This window comes from Pangasianodon hypophthalmus, chromosome 11 (assembly GCF_027358585.1).
Source record: "Pangasianodon hypophthalmus isolate fPanHyp1 chromosome 11, fPanHyp1.pri, whole genome shotgun sequence".
Taxonomy (NCBI): Eukaryota; Metazoa; Chordata; class Actinopteri; order Siluriformes; family Pangasiidae; genus Pangasianodon; species Pangasianodon hypophthalmus.
In genome coordinates, this window is record NC_069720.1 from 17,644,009 (window position 1) to 17,662,204 (window position 18,196).

General features: G+C 37.1%; 2 protein-coding genes across 4 annotated transcripts in view; one reads left to right on the forward strand and one right to left on the reverse strand.

Moving 5' to 3' along the window:
- Window positions 1-1,736: 1,736 nt before the first annotated feature.
- Window positions 1,737-10,246, reverse strand: si:ch211-262h13.5 (uncharacterized protein LOC571127 homolog). The gene is made up of 7 exons (XM_026930670.3): window positions 9,783-10,246; window positions 8,686-8,796; window positions 7,157-7,244; window positions 6,868-7,034; window positions 4,303-4,404; window positions 3,977-4,063; window positions 1,737-2,429 (listed from the first exon to the last, which is right to left on the reverse strand). The coding sequence occupies exons 1-7, from the start codon at window positions 9,975-9,977 to the stop codon at window positions 2,031-2,033; spliced, it is 1,149 nt and encodes a 382-aa protein (XP_026786471.3). The 5' UTR covers window positions 9,978-10,246; the 3' UTR covers window positions 1,737-2,030.
- A 3,524-nt stretch (window positions 10,247-13,770) lies between these two features.
- The window catches only part of anos1b (anosmin 1b), a 39,113-nt gene continuing 34,687 nt past the window's right edge, over window positions 13,771-18,196 (forward strand). For 2 of the 3 annotated variants that reach the window (XR_004579126.2, XM_034309006.2), the window contains exon 1: window positions 13,771-14,110. Coding sequence is in view for 2 of the 3 variants with exons in the window: in XM_034309006.2 (XP_034164897.2) it covers window positions 13,934-14,110 (177 nt within the window). In the remaining variant the exon portion in view is untranslated. The remainder of the gene's footprint in view (window positions 14,111-18,196) is intronic. The other variant, XM_026929958.3, reaches the window with a different exon arrangement.

Genomic DNA, 18,196 nt, shown 5'->3' on the forward strand with positions numbered 1-18,196 from the left:
GAGAAGACATTGTCTTGTTCGTAGAAAAGTGTGTCATATAAACACAACACCAGCTCTTATCTTTGTATATTTATGTTGAATCTCAAAAAGGCCTGCAATATTTTTTTTTACTAATAAAATATGTATTTTAAATGTTTTAACTATATGATGCAATATGCGTAGTCATGACAAAAAGGTTTTTAAGTTTTTAAGAAATAAAAGAACTTAAGTATTAAATATGTATTAGAAAAGGATATAGAATATTTGATATGGTGAAAAACAACATCTTTTATTTAAGTGCTATATAAAAGCCATACAGAAAAGTCAGAAGAAGTTCACATGTGAAATTTTGGGGTTTCACATATTTGCATGTTTTTATTTTCACATTATATACACATACACATTAAAAAGACATTAATAAGAAGAAATTTATTCAACTGAACAGAACTGACTTACTGAATCGGTGATTATTTCCTCACTGTTGTTAGTTTGAACAGAGATCAGTGGAGTGAAGATGAGGCTCATGTTTAAATGTGGTGAGAGACTTTCACCTCAGGTGATGAGACAGAGCCTGATGTGGATGATGCTGACAAGCAAAAGGAGAACATATGTATTTCCAGTTATAAACTTTTTTTTTTAAAAATCGGCAATAATATAGTTTTTCCATATGTAAATTTGATTATAAATGTAGAGGTGTGTGGGGTGTTTTTCAGTGGATTTGGAACGAAATCTTTACTTTGTCAAAAGTTTACTTCTGATTGAGATTGACATGTAAAAGAGAAACATATTTCAGTTTAGGAAAGTAGTTTTCAGAATATAGTAGAAAATGTCATTTGAAGGGCCACCACAATTTCTACTCCTACACATCTGAATTTAAAATAAATAAGGTGAGATTTTAACAACTGGCCAAATGCAAATAGATGTTGAAAGAAGAGTCAAAAGATTATTTGTTCTACAGTGTAAATGACCGTCTGTTTTCTGGCCTTCCTATCTGCACTGTGAAGCTGGAGGTAATGAACTGTTGCTGTGTTCAGTGTAGTTGTAAATACACAGATTATATTGAAGATTTCCAATTAACTATTAATATTCAAATAGTAGCAATAATTAATAATATTAATAATTATAAACAAGTTTGCATATTTGGTAGCGCCACACATGCCCCAGTAAAAAAAAAAAAAAAAACATTTCTAATATTACATAAATCGTTTAGCTGCGTTGCATTTTGGAACTTGGAGTCCACATTTGCTGTCTTCACTTCTTCTACATTTGATTTCTCATTAATATGATGTTGAACATCACTGAAAAATGTTGAGTAAGAAAAGAAATTCTAGCTCTTTTGTTTTTAGGAGCTAACAGCAAAATGTGACTGTGTAGCTTTCCTGAATATTGAGTTTTAGATTCTATAATGACCATTTCACCATTTCTGTCAAATCTGTCACTGCTAGGAACCTGACCAAAATCATTAACCCTCTCTGCCCCAGGAGCGCTCTATCTCTAACCCCAGCTTCCTAACATGCTGTAAAGAAAGGAATTTCACTGTACTGTACTTGTATATGTGACTGTAATGGCTTTTTCCTCTCTGCTGTAAATCGAACAATAAATAAACATTTTTGGTACAAGCTGATACAAGTCTTGTCACTTAAAATTGTGTGGAATTTAGCCATAGTTAACACATCTGGATTTCTGTAATGCTGCTTTGTGACATTGTCTTATTATTAAAAGCACAATACAGATAATTGAACTGAATTGAACATATATTTGGAGCTGTCTCTTAAATATATTTTTATTTTTTAAACAAAAAACATTGTGATAAGACAAGACAATTGTCAGAACAAAGACTTTAGACTTTCATGCTTTAAAAATCAAATCAAGTGCTTTGCAGAACCAGAATGGAAAATGTAGAAATCAATGGCTGTGGGAATAGAGTACAGTTGCTTCTTTAGACAGGTTCACCAAGGATTTTGCTTTTGTTTATGGCAATATATGTATATACTGGACTGTATACTGGTACCATCACAGCATGAATATCACTTTAGCATGAAGATTCTTTATTATGCAGTGGTATAGCGAGATGCTCCAGGGCAGGAACGGAAAGGAGACGGTATGCTGGGGAACACAGCCAGGAAAGTGGGACTGATAGTTACCGCAGATGCCTCTCTCCTCTGGCGTGAAGGCACATAGCGGAAATTCAGCGGGGGCCTGGTGATTCGAACCGAACCAGCAATCTCCTCTGATGAAGAAGACTCGCTGGATTCACTGGATGTTTGATAAGGATTGGGGCTGTGTGGAAGAAGTTGCTGAACAGGGTCTAGTAGTCCGCCTGGACTGGTGTCATGAAATGTGGGGACAGGGACATCATGAAGTGGAGGACGGGCTTGCACTTCCGGTTGAGGGCTGGGCTTTTCCGCCTGCTGGGTGCCGGCATCACTGCCAACAGAATTCCAAGAGTGCTACAGAATGAGGGAACAAAATCCATCATTCCATTATTTGCTCCAGCACTTTATTGCACATTAAAATCTTCTACACTGGAGTCATTCATTCACCAGCTGTTATGTTGCATATCCACACCCTAGCACAGTTATGGTACCTAGATTATATTGATTCAGTCCCTGCTGATCTGTGTGGTAAATGTGTACTGGGTTACCCATACTGCCTTGTGCATTTGGGTTATTCCTCTAATGCGGTGCCTTTCTGGTCCCCATTTTATAAAAAAAATCCTAGCTAAAACAATTAACAAGGTACATTATTACATGTTGCTGCACTTCAGTCCAAGTTAAACATAATGCAGTTTAGCTTAAAAATTTTACGTTTTACACTTTTGTCACTTTTATCAAACACTACAGGTTTTCCCATGACCCTGGCAGTATTTGTCCTATTTCTATGTATATTAGATTCCAGACTTCTTCCTTCTACAACCTAACTTTCCATAAAAATTCTATATTTACATTACCTTAAACAATGATAACGAATGTTTTGCATGGTTAGTGTACACCCAGTTATGTCTGCCTGTACTAATTTTTTTTATTTGTTCTACAATGACACCATACCCTGGAACTGATATTTTTTCAATGGGATAATTCTAAAAGCTGGGTGAGGAGCCCTACATTTTAATGTCTACTTTTTGTGTCTTGGTAGTCTGATGTAGTCAACCATTACATATCCACTCTGTGATGGAAAATACATTGTAAAATCATCATAAAATCATTGTAAAATCATCATATTAAAAGACATTAAACTCCTTAACTTATTTCAATTTTATGCTAGCTTGGCCCTGCTCCCGCACTGTGTAATGACCAACTTTATAACTTACGTCATCTTACAAGACCGAACAGAGTGGACGCTCTGTTAAATTAAGTTTTTTGACCATGATTTAATAAGGTCATCGACACATTATTAATAATGTCAGTATTGTATGCAAGTTTACATTTAAAGAAGCCATGCACGTGTTCATAAAAGGGTGGACAGTTCGAACAGTTCTTTTCACTACCATCATCGTTAATGGCTATACTTGATACATATGACCTTAAATAGCAAGACCCAAATTTTCGGATTAAAAAGCACAGAATCACATAAACGATCCAAAGGTTTGTAAATTATTCATGTCTTACATTTTTGATACTATTTGCATTTAACCTGTAATGCTAGTGTTGTCTCGAATGTTGCTTGTAGTTATGAATACTGAAGACTCTGACTTACAAATGGAGAAAGATGCTAACGAGGGAAGAACAAAAATAAAGATAGATGAGGTGTGGGGTGAGTGGGGGCAAAAAGAGGTCTAAGGGAGTTTCTGTGTTAGTTTTGGCTCCCTCGTTTCACCCTCTGATGCTGCTGACTCACTGGAGACTCCTTCGGGGTGTTGTTTTGCTGTCATCGGCTCCATCTGGATCTTATTCGCTATTGCTTCCAAGCTGGAAAGTTTTCTCTTCCAAGAAAATAAACTTTTATAGAGCATGAGCTGGGGAACAAGGCTGACAAACAAAGGGGATATTTATGGTACCTGAGGGTGGAATATTTCACAGGACACCTTAACGTTGGTTGGGGTAGCTTCAGCGCCAAAAACCGCCCCGCCACAGAAACCAATGGGCTGAAACAAAAACAAATAGCAACTTGGGAAAATGCACCATGAGATACCCAAAGTGATGTTGGCGTCTGGGAAAAACAAAGAATTTAAAGTTTCTATGGACTTATAAATGTGAATCTTTTCACATGTTTATAAAAGTAGCCATATTCCAAACTATACATGCTGTAACAATTGAATATGTTGAATGTTGAATATCCATAGTTAACAGCAATGTGGTAATAATGGCCGTTTTTAGTGCTTACCCCTTTTCCTGCATCTGCTGGCACGCACAAAGCTTCATCCACTGGTGGCACAGAGCACTCCTGCACAGTGTACTCAACAAAACTGGCTGCAACTGGAGAGACCTAATCGATAAGAGAACAGAACTCCGTTAGCCCTAGACAGTTTAGCACAACAATAATTTGACCAGTAATGACTGTATTAATGTATTACTGTATTTCTGCAACCTATGAAGAAAGGATAGATACTGTGTATAAATTTAGGCAACATGCACTACATTTCTCATACTCTAAAACTGTTCTCCTTAAACTGTGTCTAGAGACTGCGACCACATTTCTTATTAAACTGATTCATGGATGCCTGGATTACACTGTAAAAATGATTATTCCACAAAGTAGCTGAATTCTTGTATCTGACTGGTCAAAAGGTGTTGATTAATTCTCTATATCAGCAAGTCTGAAAGTAGTGCTGGCTGGATGTTTTCATTTCTATAGTAACAACAAATTTACAGGGATTTATAATAATAATCAACAGATTTAATGTGTTGTTATTTACAAATGGGTAAATGCTGATATGGTGAAGCTCTTTGTAAGGAGACATTTATTTAACATTTTTGGAGTCTCTACTGTCAGCACTGTAACAGTAAAAGATAAAAGCTGTTCCTTTTGAGTTTTCCACCAAGATTTTGTGCTTTGCTGGCACAGGCTGCATTTTCCTTTTGTCTTAGAAACATCAACAGAAAGAAGAAACAGTCTGATGAAGGAACAACTATTTATAGCTGCTAAAACGTAAGTGATAACAGGAACTAACTTCTTACACGGATGTTCCACAACATTAAATGTAACTATAAGTAGATAAAAAGTATGACGTGTCATTCTTTATTAATAAAAATCTGTAACTGTTGGCTCTGGTTTAAAAGGAATAAAATACTGCTATGGAAACAGGTAGCACAAGCACAAGCACAAGTAACTCACTGTGTTTTATTCCTTACATTTTTTTTCTAATAACATGCCCTTTTCCTGAAACTTAAACAAGTTCACCTAAAGATTACAGCTGTGAAATGTGTCTATGTGTCATGAGGTCTGTACAATATATGTGAAAGTGAAAACAGAAGCATAGATCAGGTTAGTATGTGAGCATATTGGGTGGCAGGGTTATTATTATTATTATTATTATTGTTGTTGTTGTTGTTCATGTTCGTGTTGTTATTGTTGCTATTTTATGGGCATCTCATGACAAGAAATTGTCATAAAAACCTATTGGTCTTTTCAAACTGCACTAAAAGACACAAAAAATATCATACATCAAGAAATCACAGTCACGGTTTGATGATTAATACAGAAACAAAGTATGAATACTTCCTTCATGAACTGATTCCTAATTGAAATCTCTGACTTTGTAATATTTAACTATTATTAATATATTTAGTTTATGGATATATACTTAGCACTTGAAAGAAAGAAAAAAAATCTCACTCCAGTTTAAAAATAAACCCCCACAGTTGCCTCAAACAGCTTCCAAACCAAAATGTCCAAAAAGTCAGACCAACCTGCCTGCCATGTTTAAAAAGCAGTATGACTATAAAAATAAACCAAACTTCAGTGTCTAGCTGAATCTTGTAATGTTATGGGGGCTGCCATCTGGGGCAACTGGAATAATTCATTTTCCTTAGTATATTTTGTAGTCTTTCACTTCTAATATTGTAACCTAATACTGTGTTAACAAACTGGCTACTTGGTTGTCACTTTTACACTAGTTACACGCTGTAGGGACTGAATCGACTGAACAATGTCATCTGAAAGACGTATGTAGGGTTAGATTAGATTACATAATAGATTTGTCGTGAAACAGATTTCCATTGCTTGTTCGCCACACACTAAATAGTGTCTTGGGGTAAATGGAAAATCATGTATATTTGTCATATATATTCAATACAGTTCAATTTTATTTATATAGAGGTTTTAACAGTAGACATTGTCACAAAGCAGCTTTACAGAAATCCGGATGTATATTTAGATCAATAATGAGTGAGCCAGAGACATCAGAACAAGGAAACACTCCCTGACACAACATGATGAAGAAGCCTTGAGAAGAATAAGGCTCAGACGTAACACCAGATAGTGGGATTATAAATCATTACTCTTTTACAGCTGTATAAAGTGAAATAGTACTAAGTGTGTTGAAAGGATGTTCAGGTTGAGTATATTGTGAATACGTGTCCTGGGATAGTCTTTAGCGTTGAACAGTCTTTATGATTACAGCAGCAGTTCTTAGGTACAAATTTACAATATCCAGTTGAGCTTATCCACGAACAAAACTTTAGCCCATCAATATGGGACCAACCTCTTTCATTCAGTAAATGGTGCAATCATGATTGCTTGTGGAAAGAAATTTCCCCTTGACTTTTCTATATCTTGGTTATTGCTTCTTTTTTGATTAATTTATGTTTTCAACATGCAGTAATAAATAGCGATGATCAAACATGACCACTTTTACAAGATCGCTTCCACAATGTTCAGCCCTATAGTCTGAATACCAGACATTTTCAGTGCTGCATTTGTGTGTGGGATAATGGGACAATGCAGTACCTGGTGGGAGGCTCTGGTTATAGCTGCCACTGTGAGCTGTACAGGCAGAGTGCTCTGACCGTTGTAGCTGCGCAGAGTGATCTTAGCACTGGACACGGCTCTGTCACTATCCACAGGCAACAGTAGGGGGCAGTCTGGACATGTCTGCTGTAGCTTTTCAGGGGGGTCTGAGAAACAGAGAGAGAGACTAATTAGCTCCATTATAATACCATGACTGTTCGAATAATAATATTAAAAAAAAATCAAATGTAGTCCATGAGTGAATTGTTTGGATTCTTGATCTGAGGACCTGGTACAAGGGTGCAGTCATAGCTGTAGAGGTAGGAGAGGCCGTCTGGCCTTTGTAGAATGGTAGTGTTGCAGTTCCCAGAGATTTGCTAAAAAACAGTTTTTAAAAAATCAGTTATAAATTTTAACAAACGTCACACGCAAGCAAAGCAACAAAAAAAATGTGTTTTTCCTGTCTGTCCCTTTTAAAATGTATAGTTTGTGATGAGCTTTTATAGGCTCTTGAGCAGTTCCTGGCTGTATTACATTGCTGTTACCATTCGTTTAAAACATTTGGTCCGATTCATTGGTCTGATTTGGACTAGTTTGTTGCTACCAGCAAAAAACCACAACCTTGTTTCCATTTAAGCAATAATGAACTCGTTACAGAAGTGATGAGAAATAGGCTGCATTTGCGTCAGCTCTGTTTAGGGAAATAAACATGCAACGCTCCAGAGAATGGTTCACATCTGTAAAAATACTTTTGTTACCGGAACTAAGGACGGCGTACATGAACAAGTTAATATCTAGCAAATTGTTTGTTTTTTAACTTTAAGCAAAGGCCCCATTTCTAATTGTCTGTAGCAAAGGTAAAATAGCCAGTATCCTGATGCTGAAAATAGACATTCATTGTGAGAGACTCTCATACATATGCACTGAGTTCTAGTTTATTAAGTACCTGTCTACATCCACCATTTGTAAAAACTTACTCGCCACTTTATTAGACACACCTACTGTGTTTATCTACCTTGTAGGTATACAGTTAGAGACTATAGATCTTCTTGCATGTACAACCAGACACTGGGGTTTTTAAACACCTTAATGTAACAGCTGGGTTGAGAACAGGCTGCCAACCAAAAATATCTTAAAAAACTGTGCACTGATGAAGCGCTAGATGTTACTATGACAGTTACAGTGCCTTGTGTTCATCCACCTTGAACTTGTCCACATTTTGTAATGTTAAAACCTGGTACTGAAATTGACTTAATTGAGATTATATGCCATGAATCTAAACAAAATAGTCCATAATATTGAAGTGGGGGGAGCAATATAATTTTCTAATTTATTTTCAAATAAAAAATGTAAAAGTTGTGATTGAAGTATTCGCCAACACAGAGTTTGTTAGAGACCACCCTTTCGTTTTCAAATGGCCATTCAGAACTTACTGTTATTTATTTGGTGGAAAACAGTAATGATGGTGAAATTTACAGTACATTAAGTCTGTTTTCATCAAACAGCTATGAAGTATTTAATTATGTTCCAGGTTGTAACAGTACAAATCGGGGAAATGTTCAAGGTGGGGGGTGAATACTTATATAAGCCACTGTATATCATAATCGTGTAACAGAGGCTGGGGGGGAGAAGATTTGGGACATCCCCATCTCACTTTCATCCCACAGTCGCACAGAAGAGGTGTGTGGTTAGCAATGCAGAATCACAAATCTTGAACACTCCATTGTCAAAATAAATATCACTCATCAACCATGACCTGGCCAATTTTTGCTCAGATCTGGGATCTGTTTCAGTCCTTGTGTTGAAAAGCAGACTTACTGTTTCCATAAAGGGCCTTATATCACAGCGCTTCCATGATTTTCGGCTGAGGACATGACATTTGGTCTCCAGGACATCCAAATCTAGATAGTAAACCTTTCCAGCTGGACCCTGAAACAAATCAGTAAGTTAAGGCACGGTCCTTTATATACCTTAAATCATTTTCTAAATACCATGTACATAGGTTAAAAAAAAGATACTTTTCAGATACTCTAAAGAACTCATTATAGAGTACAAAACTCTAAATAAATGCCCTTGTTCAAAACCGAATAGTATGTCATACTAAACCGCAGTACTAAACTCTTTTGCTACCTCTGCTGCCACTCCTAAGCACGATCATTACGCTTATACCCAAAAGATATCAAGGCATTGCTGATCAGAACTAAATGAAACAAAAGTCTATTTTGGGCTAAATCAGCTCTGCACACTGCTGTACTAGAATTTTGTCATTTTCTGTGGCTTTTTCTCGCAGCCACACTCACTTTCAGCTTATAACCACAACGTGATAAATACTGATAGTGTTACATTTTTTTTCTGCAAAACTCAAAAATATGTTTCTCAGAAAGAAGAACCATTATCTTTTTGTTTCCTTTTGGTTTTTCTTCTCTTATAAACACAAGGATGTGTATACAGAGACTTTTCCACAAGGGTGAGTCAAATGAAAAAAAATATAGTTTATTGCAAATAGGCATTGCAAAAGTGTATCATTTTCTAAATAGTCTCCATTTCATTCAATACAAGTGTTGCATAATTGTTTATACAATTATACCATGATACTATAAATCCAGGATAGTTTAGACTAGGTTATCATACCCTGAAAAGTTCAAGTCAACTATACTTAGTCCAATCTTCTCCTTAAAACCACACACACACTAGCATACTAAATAGTATAATATAGTATGTAATATAATGTATAATATTATAATATAATGTATAATAGTGTAAATAGTATAATAGCATGTGAATGCATGCATGTTAATTGACTATACTATACTATACTACACTATACAACAGGATAGTGTCCTTTTGTCAAACGTAACCCGTGTTTAGACACTTTGGATTTGTAGATTAATTTACTTTATGGGAAGATAACCAACCTGAGGATGAACATGCACGTTGAAAACTCTGTTGAGGGCAAATTTGTATCCTTCTTGTCTGTCCTCGTTGATGTAATTTACTGCAAGTCGGGCGAGTTTTATCACACTTCTCTCATCACAGGGAACAGGCGACAGATGTGTAGCCATGACAGTCCCCAAACACCCCACTGCAAATAACCAAATTAGTCCTTCCATTTCCTTTCTTTCTTTCTTTCTTTTTTAAAAATAAATATATATTTAGGTCTTATGCCACCATGTATTAGCTGCCCGCTACTTGTTTATGCTTAGAAATTGACAGTGACTTGGACTTTGGTAGGCTAGAGGAGAACGGTGTTGTTGACAGGATGCCAAGTTCTGGCTAGTGAGCTGGCTAGCGGTCAAAATAGCCTAATACTCCTATATATACTTCAACCTTGCGTTCTGTCAAAACAAAAAGACAAGAAACTTTACTGTAGTGGAGCCAAACAGACTCTGAATTCCTTTAAATAGACCAATTGTTCATTAACTTTTGGGGTATTTCAAGGGAAGGACAGCTTATCGTGTGTAGGGTGCTAATTTACCACATGAGGGGGCTAATGTGCTAATTTACCACATGAGGGCGCTAGATCTCTCCTGTACAAAACTGGCTGCTGCCCAAATGGATTTCTATTAAACATACAGCGCACTACAAATATATATATATATTATATAATAAAAATAAAAAAATTGTGTGTATATCTATCTATCTATCTCTCTCTCTCTCTCTCTCTCTCTCTCTCTCTCTCTCTATATATATATATATATATATATATATATATACTGTATATATATATATATATATATATATATATATATATATATATATATATATATATAAATTTTTATATAAGTTATCTTAGTCATATATGATTGTAAAATTCAAGTTTATTGAATCAAATCTAATCAAAACCTACACATTCTGGTACTATCATGTAATAGCGTGCGGGACCCTTCTCTCTCTATCATGAGTTCTGTCATGTAACATGACCACGATGTTGCCTCAAGAAAAGTACAATTTTTGAATCATTTTTTATTGATAGTGAAGGTGCCAAAATTCAAGTGTTCAGTATGTTCTATAACCTCAGCAGGAGTTTCAATACCAAAAGCTATTTTAGCTTCATCACTTTAGATTAAATCTTTCTTGAGCTCACTATAGGGACAGGGAAAAACAGCAAGAACATGGACACACACACACACACACAGAGCACACACTACCACCACCACCACCACCAAGGACCTTTTGATGCAAATGAATAAAGACTTCAGAGAGACATACATTCAGTACCTCAGGCAAATGATGATTAAATAATAATCAGTGCACAATTTGAGGATTTATGACAAAGCTATTTTGCTCTGCTGCATAAAGCCAGACCTATTTACTACGTTACCTTGCCCTTTATGTGGATTTAAATCCTTTAGAGAAGCATGTCATTTGTTTAGCTGGCTTTGGATAAAATAGTGCATGTCTGTGATCAGTAGAATATCTTCTATGCTTGCTCCCAGGAGACATGTAGCACAAGGTCATTATCATTGTACTCTCGACCTGGTAACTAAATAACTCCACATTTATACGCTTTACACATGATTGCACATATTTTGTGCTAAATCAGTTCAATGCCATACTCATTCCCTTGAGAAATGAATAGAAGTGTGCTCTCCCGACTTTTACGTTACTCAATCCTTTATGCTTCACCTACAAAATGACTGGCAAATGTGAAGGAATTATCATTTCCATATCTCTTGTGCAACGCAGTAATTCAAGCATGGATTAGCCAGATGTTTTAGGTTTTGTACTCCAGATGGTCATTCCTGTGTCCAGATAGCCAATGATGAAACAAAAAATCTGAATAGGTCAGGCTGTGCTGTACTGAAGCTCTAACAACATGAAGCTTGTGTTAGTATTTAGTAAAAATAAGAATGACTCTCAAAATAGACAATAATGCAAATTGCTACCATGACTTAGTCTGAGATTGTTGTGCTCAGATGAATGACTGTAAGGGAAAAAAGAAACTAAATTGTACAGTTGCTTCTTAGTAAGGTGACACTCCCTGGGGTATGCATTCTGTACCTTTATTTTAAAATCTAATGTAAGGTAGCCTACGTAATTACGCGCTTATTCATTCTTTAGCTTGTCTCTCCAGGGAAAGATTCTATCTAAAACCTGATAGCAAAGTGTTTCTTTTTAGAAATGCAAAGTAAAACCAATTTAAGAAGAGAACACTTCAGTATTTAGAGAACCTTTGAGGAAACCTTGTTGTTGTTGTTGTTGTTGTTGTTGTTGTTGTTGTTGTAGTAAAGGGGTTCTATCTGAAACCATTCTTGAAAGGGAAACTGTTGTAGGACTCTATATGAAACATTTAAGGATAGGATCATCTAGAGAAATAAAACTAAGAACCATTTGCAGTGCTAGATGGAACTAAAGGTAAAAAAAAGGCATTTTCTTCACTCTCAGAAAAAAAATAGTACTAAACTTGTTGCTGGTGTGGGAACCTCATGCATATGTGCTTTTGTATCTTTAATATGTGTCTTTCACCCTCAAACATTGATATTGTGTACTTTTATAAGGGATTTAAACTACATAATTGGACCGTTTATAGTAAAGCATTAAAGTTACACTCCATCCACATTTCTAGCTTAAAGATCCATAGTAAACGTACAAAAGGTGTGTACTTGAGGGTACTACCCCAGCGACAAGGAAAGGTACAGCTTAGTACCCTCGGGGCAAGCTGTGGTACAGCCCCTTTTCCTGAGTCCTGAGAGTGATCCTATTTTAGCATATACTGTCAAAGGGGAATGGGATTGTTATTTTTATTTAGTGACTGGCAACTGGTCTGTTGATGACTTAATGACTTAACTGATTCAGATGATAGGATCTAATTAAGCAGTAGTTAAGCACATTCCTGCCTCACAGCTCCAGGCTCCCCAGTTCGATCCTGAGCTCGGGTTACTGTCACAGAGCAAACCTGTGTGGAGATCCTGTGCATGTTCTCCCTGGGGGTATGTGGGTTTTGTCTGGGTTCTTCAGTTTCCTCCCACCTTCCAAAATCATACTATACTATATAGCCAAAAGTTTGTAGACACCTGACCACCACACCCATATGTTCTTTTTTTGAACATCCCATTCCAGATTTAGTCCATCTTTGCTGTTATAATAACCTCCACTCTTCCGGGAAGGCTTTTCACTAGATTTTGGAGCGTGGTTGTGGGGATTTGTGCTCATTCAACCACAAGAGCATTACTCAGGTCAGGCACTGATGTTGCGTGAGGAGGTCTGGGATACAGTCAGCGTTCCAGTTCATCCCAAAAGTGTTCAGTGGGGTTGAGATCAGGGCTCTGTGCAGGCCACTCGAGTTCCTCCACTCCAACTTTGGCAAGCCATGTCTCCATGAACCATGCTTTGTGCACAAGGGCATTGTCATGCTGGAACAGCTTTAGGCCTCTTAGTTCCAGTGAAGGGAAATCTTAAAGCTACAGTATTACAATTTAGACAATTGTGTGTTTCCAACTTTGTGGCAACCGTTTGAGGAAGACCTGCATATAGGTGTGATGGTCAAGTGTCCACAAACTTTTGCCCATATAGTGTAGTAGGTATCTAAGATAAAGTGGCTAAGATAAATTGCCCCTAGATGTGAATGTGTGTGTGAATGGTGCCCTGTGGTAGAGTCCCATCCAGGGTGTATTCCTGCCTCACACCCAGTGTGCCCAGGATAGGCTCCGGATCCACAGCCACCTTGACCAGGATAAAACCATTACTCAAAGTGAGTAAGGATTTACCACGGAATTTTGTTATCTACTTTTGAAAGAATTATAGTAAAGTCTAAAACTTGAATTTTAGATTTTAATTCTTGACAGAGAGAAGTCATTTTTTTTGGTCAGAAGCTTTTGGCAAGTGACGAAGTGCCACACGTTCAAACATATGGCAGCGTGTGTGTGTGTGTGTGTGTGAGTGTGTGCAGGGGGGAGTGTCTATCTAGAGGCGACTCTGCACTTCAGTTCTGACGGCGCGCGCGCAGCACACTCTCCGAGCGCGTCAATTTCAAGTGGGATTTACGCATATATATACATTTATATAAAAAGCTTCTCGAGACATTGGAAGTGCATGTGACCTCGAAGGGAAAAGTGACAGCAGGACCATGTTTGTCTCCGGGGTTGTGCCGGTATTGCTGTGCTGCGTTGTGCAGTTGAGCGTCGCGCGCAGGAGCGGTGCTGAAGACGGAGAGACTGTGGAGAAGATTAACAGCGCGCGCTGCACCTCGCGCTGCCTCACTCTGCACATCACTCAGCTCACCTCCGCCTTCAGACGCCTTCAGGTCAGAGCCTTACCTGTACTTACACCAGCAGAAACGCATAAAAACCCACAAACCATGCTATTACCCTGAGCTGACTCGTTCCACACTGCCACTATGACAAAACTATTATTACACAATACTTCAAGACTGTCTTATAGTACATCATTTGAGGTTTTACTATCAAAACAGTAAAGCCTTACTGTAACACTGAAAAAAAAAAAATCCAAGTGTTTAACCAGGAAAAGGAGTGAAACATTAGATTTCTGCATTCAGTCATGGAGTAACAATGCAGGTATAAAGCACAGACATTTGATCATATCACTACACTCTGAAAAAAGTATAGTATAATTAATATATTGTAGTATCCTTATCATATAGTCATATTGCCCAGCCCTACACTGAATAATCATGGCTACAAACTAGGGGTGGCTGATATGACAAAAATTATTATTATACAATATTTGAAGCCTTTCTCATGGTACATGACATGTAACACAATGTTTAATTTTAAATCCTAATTATAAAAGTGTTCAAGCAGGAAAAGGAGTGAAACTTTACAGACAAAAAACTGATTTTAAAGTTCGGTCACTGAGTAACCTTTGAGTTTTAAAAACACTGCAGTTTGACCATACGATTATACTTTGAAAAGCATAGGCTATACGTTATATTGTCATATTGCCTAGTCTTGCTACAATTTATAGTCGACATAACAGTCCATTGAAGTGTGTGTTCAGTTTGGTGGGTGGGGAAGTCATTAAGTGCTGTTTAAAGTGTGGTTGAAGGAGCTGTGTTTTGCTCTTCTGGCTGTTTTTCCTTTTGCCCACCTGGGTACATGTTAATAGAAGGGGCCCCCAAACTCAAAGCAAATGGTGTGTAGCCTAATTTTCTTGAAGTGCATGGCGTTGTGTTCTTTTATGTCTGCTTTCTGCTCTTTTTCTAGTGGTGCCAAATTTTAGATCCTGTGAAAGCCTTTTCCCTCAGAGACAAGCTGACAACTAGACTAAATACGTACCAATGAAATAGTAGCATTACTATGTGAAGTCAGCAAGTAACAGAATTTATACTTGTTCCGTCTTAGTACCATCTCTCAGGAATTGAAGTCATCTTTTTTGCAGCAATTCAAGCTAATTAATTGACCTTGTGGTTTGAAGTCACCTAATTAGATCCACATTGAGAAGAAGCTCCACATTGCGCAAGCAGCAAGGAGTTCTTGGCCACGTTTTTCTCTCAGCTCTGGCAAATGCAGTGTGACCTTCAAATGGTTCCAGTTCACACCTCATGGTTCATGAAAAGCTCAGGGTCACAAGTGTGTGTCTCCCATGTATGTCTCCTCTGTGGGTGGTGGGAATCAGTTCAGAGGTTGAACAACTGCAGCACCCAATGCAGAGCCTGTTCCTAGATCTGATTTTGTCTTCCACTTCCTTCTTGTTCTGCTCTGCACTGTGATTAACATATGTGGGAGAAGGATCAAACTAGATAGAGACATCTTTTATCAGATAGATGGAAAGGTAAGCATTGGTGTGATATAGCACAGACGAAAAGTAATGAAAACCTCTGAGGGTTTTTTTTTTTTGTTTGGAGAAATTAGTTTTTCAACCTAATCTATATTTATCACTGTATGTGTGGTCAACATGGATAGGAATTTTGTCAAATTTTCCTAAATCCAAAAAAAAAAAAAACCTCTACTGACTTTACTATTTTATTCATAATGGTAGTCTAGGGGCAGTTGTCAAGAGGCAAATGTCAGTAAACATTTAAAATGTCACATCATTGCCCAAATTTAAACCTACAGCCTTATACTGCAACAATAAAGAACTCAGGATGACACATGAGAGAAAGACTTGCTAAAGCAGTTCTTAAAACCGGACCAGTAATGTATAAAGCAATTAAAGTTATTTACGCTTTCCCTGAGGTTTCGTGGTCTCCGTGCACAAACAGGGTAAACCTGAAGTACTTCTGTGCTGATGTGTTTACGTGATATCACACAACCACAAAAAGTTGTCTTTTTCCTGAAAGAACAGCAGATTCAGAGCTTAACTTGCAAATGTCTTTGGAATTTGGGGAATTAATGACCAATTAATGAAAGCATTCAGCAAAAATATGTGCTTCGCATAAACATGTACTACAGCTCTAAGACTTCCAGTATAAGTGAGTTTCTAGTAAATGGGTTTTCCATTCTTTTCTCAGTATAGGAAAAAGTGGCTAATCAGAATGACTGTCCATGGTAATTATGCATACACTACATGTGGTACGTATATAAAGGCTGCAGTATTTCTTTAATAGCACTCATTAGTTTGACATTGTGCTATAGATTGCCTCACTCATGCGTAGGAATTATGCACAAAAATACTGTATTATGTACAGCAATAAGCAAATGTCTCTATAAAGCATGTTTTGTTTTTCGTTTTACTTCTGATCCATTGACTCACTCAGCATGAAATTACTTTCAGTGGCGTTAAACATGCATACGCAATCCAAGAATGACCTAAAAAGCAAATACACTGTCATTTATACACCTTCCTTCATAACATTTATTGAAACTGTGGTAGACGTGTGCTTTGATTGTGGGTGTACATTTAGTTTGTCGTGTAAATAAGCACGGCATATCCAATGTCTGTAATGGATTTTGTTGAGGTCAAACTATAAGATATCACACATACATTATTAAGCCTATTGGGAAGACTGTGACATGACACTGAATACCAAAGTTTCTGTGGTGAATTTGATCTATTATTATTTCTCGCTCAAAAAAAGTTTGATAGATAGACAGACGGAGAGTCATTTAATAACATTCATTATCAGCGGCTCAGAAAAAGGTTGTTTTTTTCTTTTGATCTCTTGAAGACATTGTGTTCTGTGAAACCGTGCCAAGTCTATTTGCTGACTTGGTATTATAGTTACATAATATATGGAATAAATTGCCCAGCTTTGTTCGCTCTGCAGATTTTCTTTCAGATGTTAAAAATGCCTGAAGACTCAGCTCTACTCAGAGTACTTGACTGTCTTTCTCTAACTGCTTGGTGAATGGTGTAGCACTCGAGTCCTAGCACTTGCAATTGTTTCTCTTTGCCATTCCAGCTAAAATGTTTGGATGGAATTCTGCTTCATTTGACAGTTTGAATAAAACTCTGCCAAAAAATTAATATAAGAGTAGTGGATTATCCACTGAACATGACAGAAAGATATCTAGAATATGCCCTCTACAGAACAATGTAAGACTTTTATTCATTTTTACTAATTTGTGTCAAAAGTTATATTTTGCATTAAAGGCCAGTAAAGCAACTCTCTGATTCAACTTTCAAGCCAAAATTCAACTTAGTCTCTCTCTGTTGTCTTGTGGTCTTTGTGTGGTGAAACGCTTTGACTCAAATGCCTAATTGCATTGTTTTCTACACAATATGCACAATATTTACACATTTGGAACTTACAGTAACTTTTTAAAGCAATTATTTTGCTGTGTTAAAATGTACGTGTGCTTAGTCACAGAGGTAATAAAAAAATCCACTGGAACCGCTGGGTTTCAGAATACTTGTTTACAGGATGAAGGGGACCAGAAAGAGCACTCTGAGACCCTGATTCTCTTTACCTCTTGCTGTGTCCTAACAACATTGTAACCAGAAGAGCCAAAATGATTCAAAAAAAAAAAAAAAAAAAAGGCAGCTCGTAATTCTCGTTCGGGGAAATGTCGTCAGGTCTATGCCTCTACTTGCTGCATCATAAGCGGGCCGATGCAAGGAGGCATGAAATGCTGTCGTGACTTGGGCCAGAGACAAAAGTGTGTAATTATGGCACTTAGAGTATGAAGTCGAGATGCATTGTGGGCTGAAGTAAATAAGCTTTGGTTTTAGTTTATGGTGTGATTCCCAGAATAGTTATGGACTGAAGGACTTCAAAGGAGGGACGGTGACTTAATTATTTTACAGCTTTGATTGTAGGGTCATTAAATATTCAGCTATTATGTGAAATGTTGTATGCCTGTCTGCCTCTCTCTATGTATCTGTCTGTCTGTATAGTAGGGATGTAATCGAATATGAATAGATTATTCAGAATGAACTTGTAATGGGTTTTAAATGGATAGGAGATAAAATACAGATACGAATAGGAGGT

Coding starts and splice junctions, on each gene's coding strand:
- si:ch211-262h13.5 (XM_026930670.3), bottom strand. CDS start 9,977: ATGGAAGGACTAATTTGGTTATTTGCAGTGGGGTGTTTGGGGACTGTC. Junction 7,035..7,156: donor TGACTGCACCCTTGTACCAG/GTCCTCAGATCA, acceptor TCTGTTTCTCAG/ACCCCCCTGAAAAGCTACAG. Junction 4,405..6,867: donor TAACCAGAGCCTCCCACCAG/GTACTGCATTGT, acceptor CTTATCGATTAG/GTCTCTCCAGTTGCAGCCAG.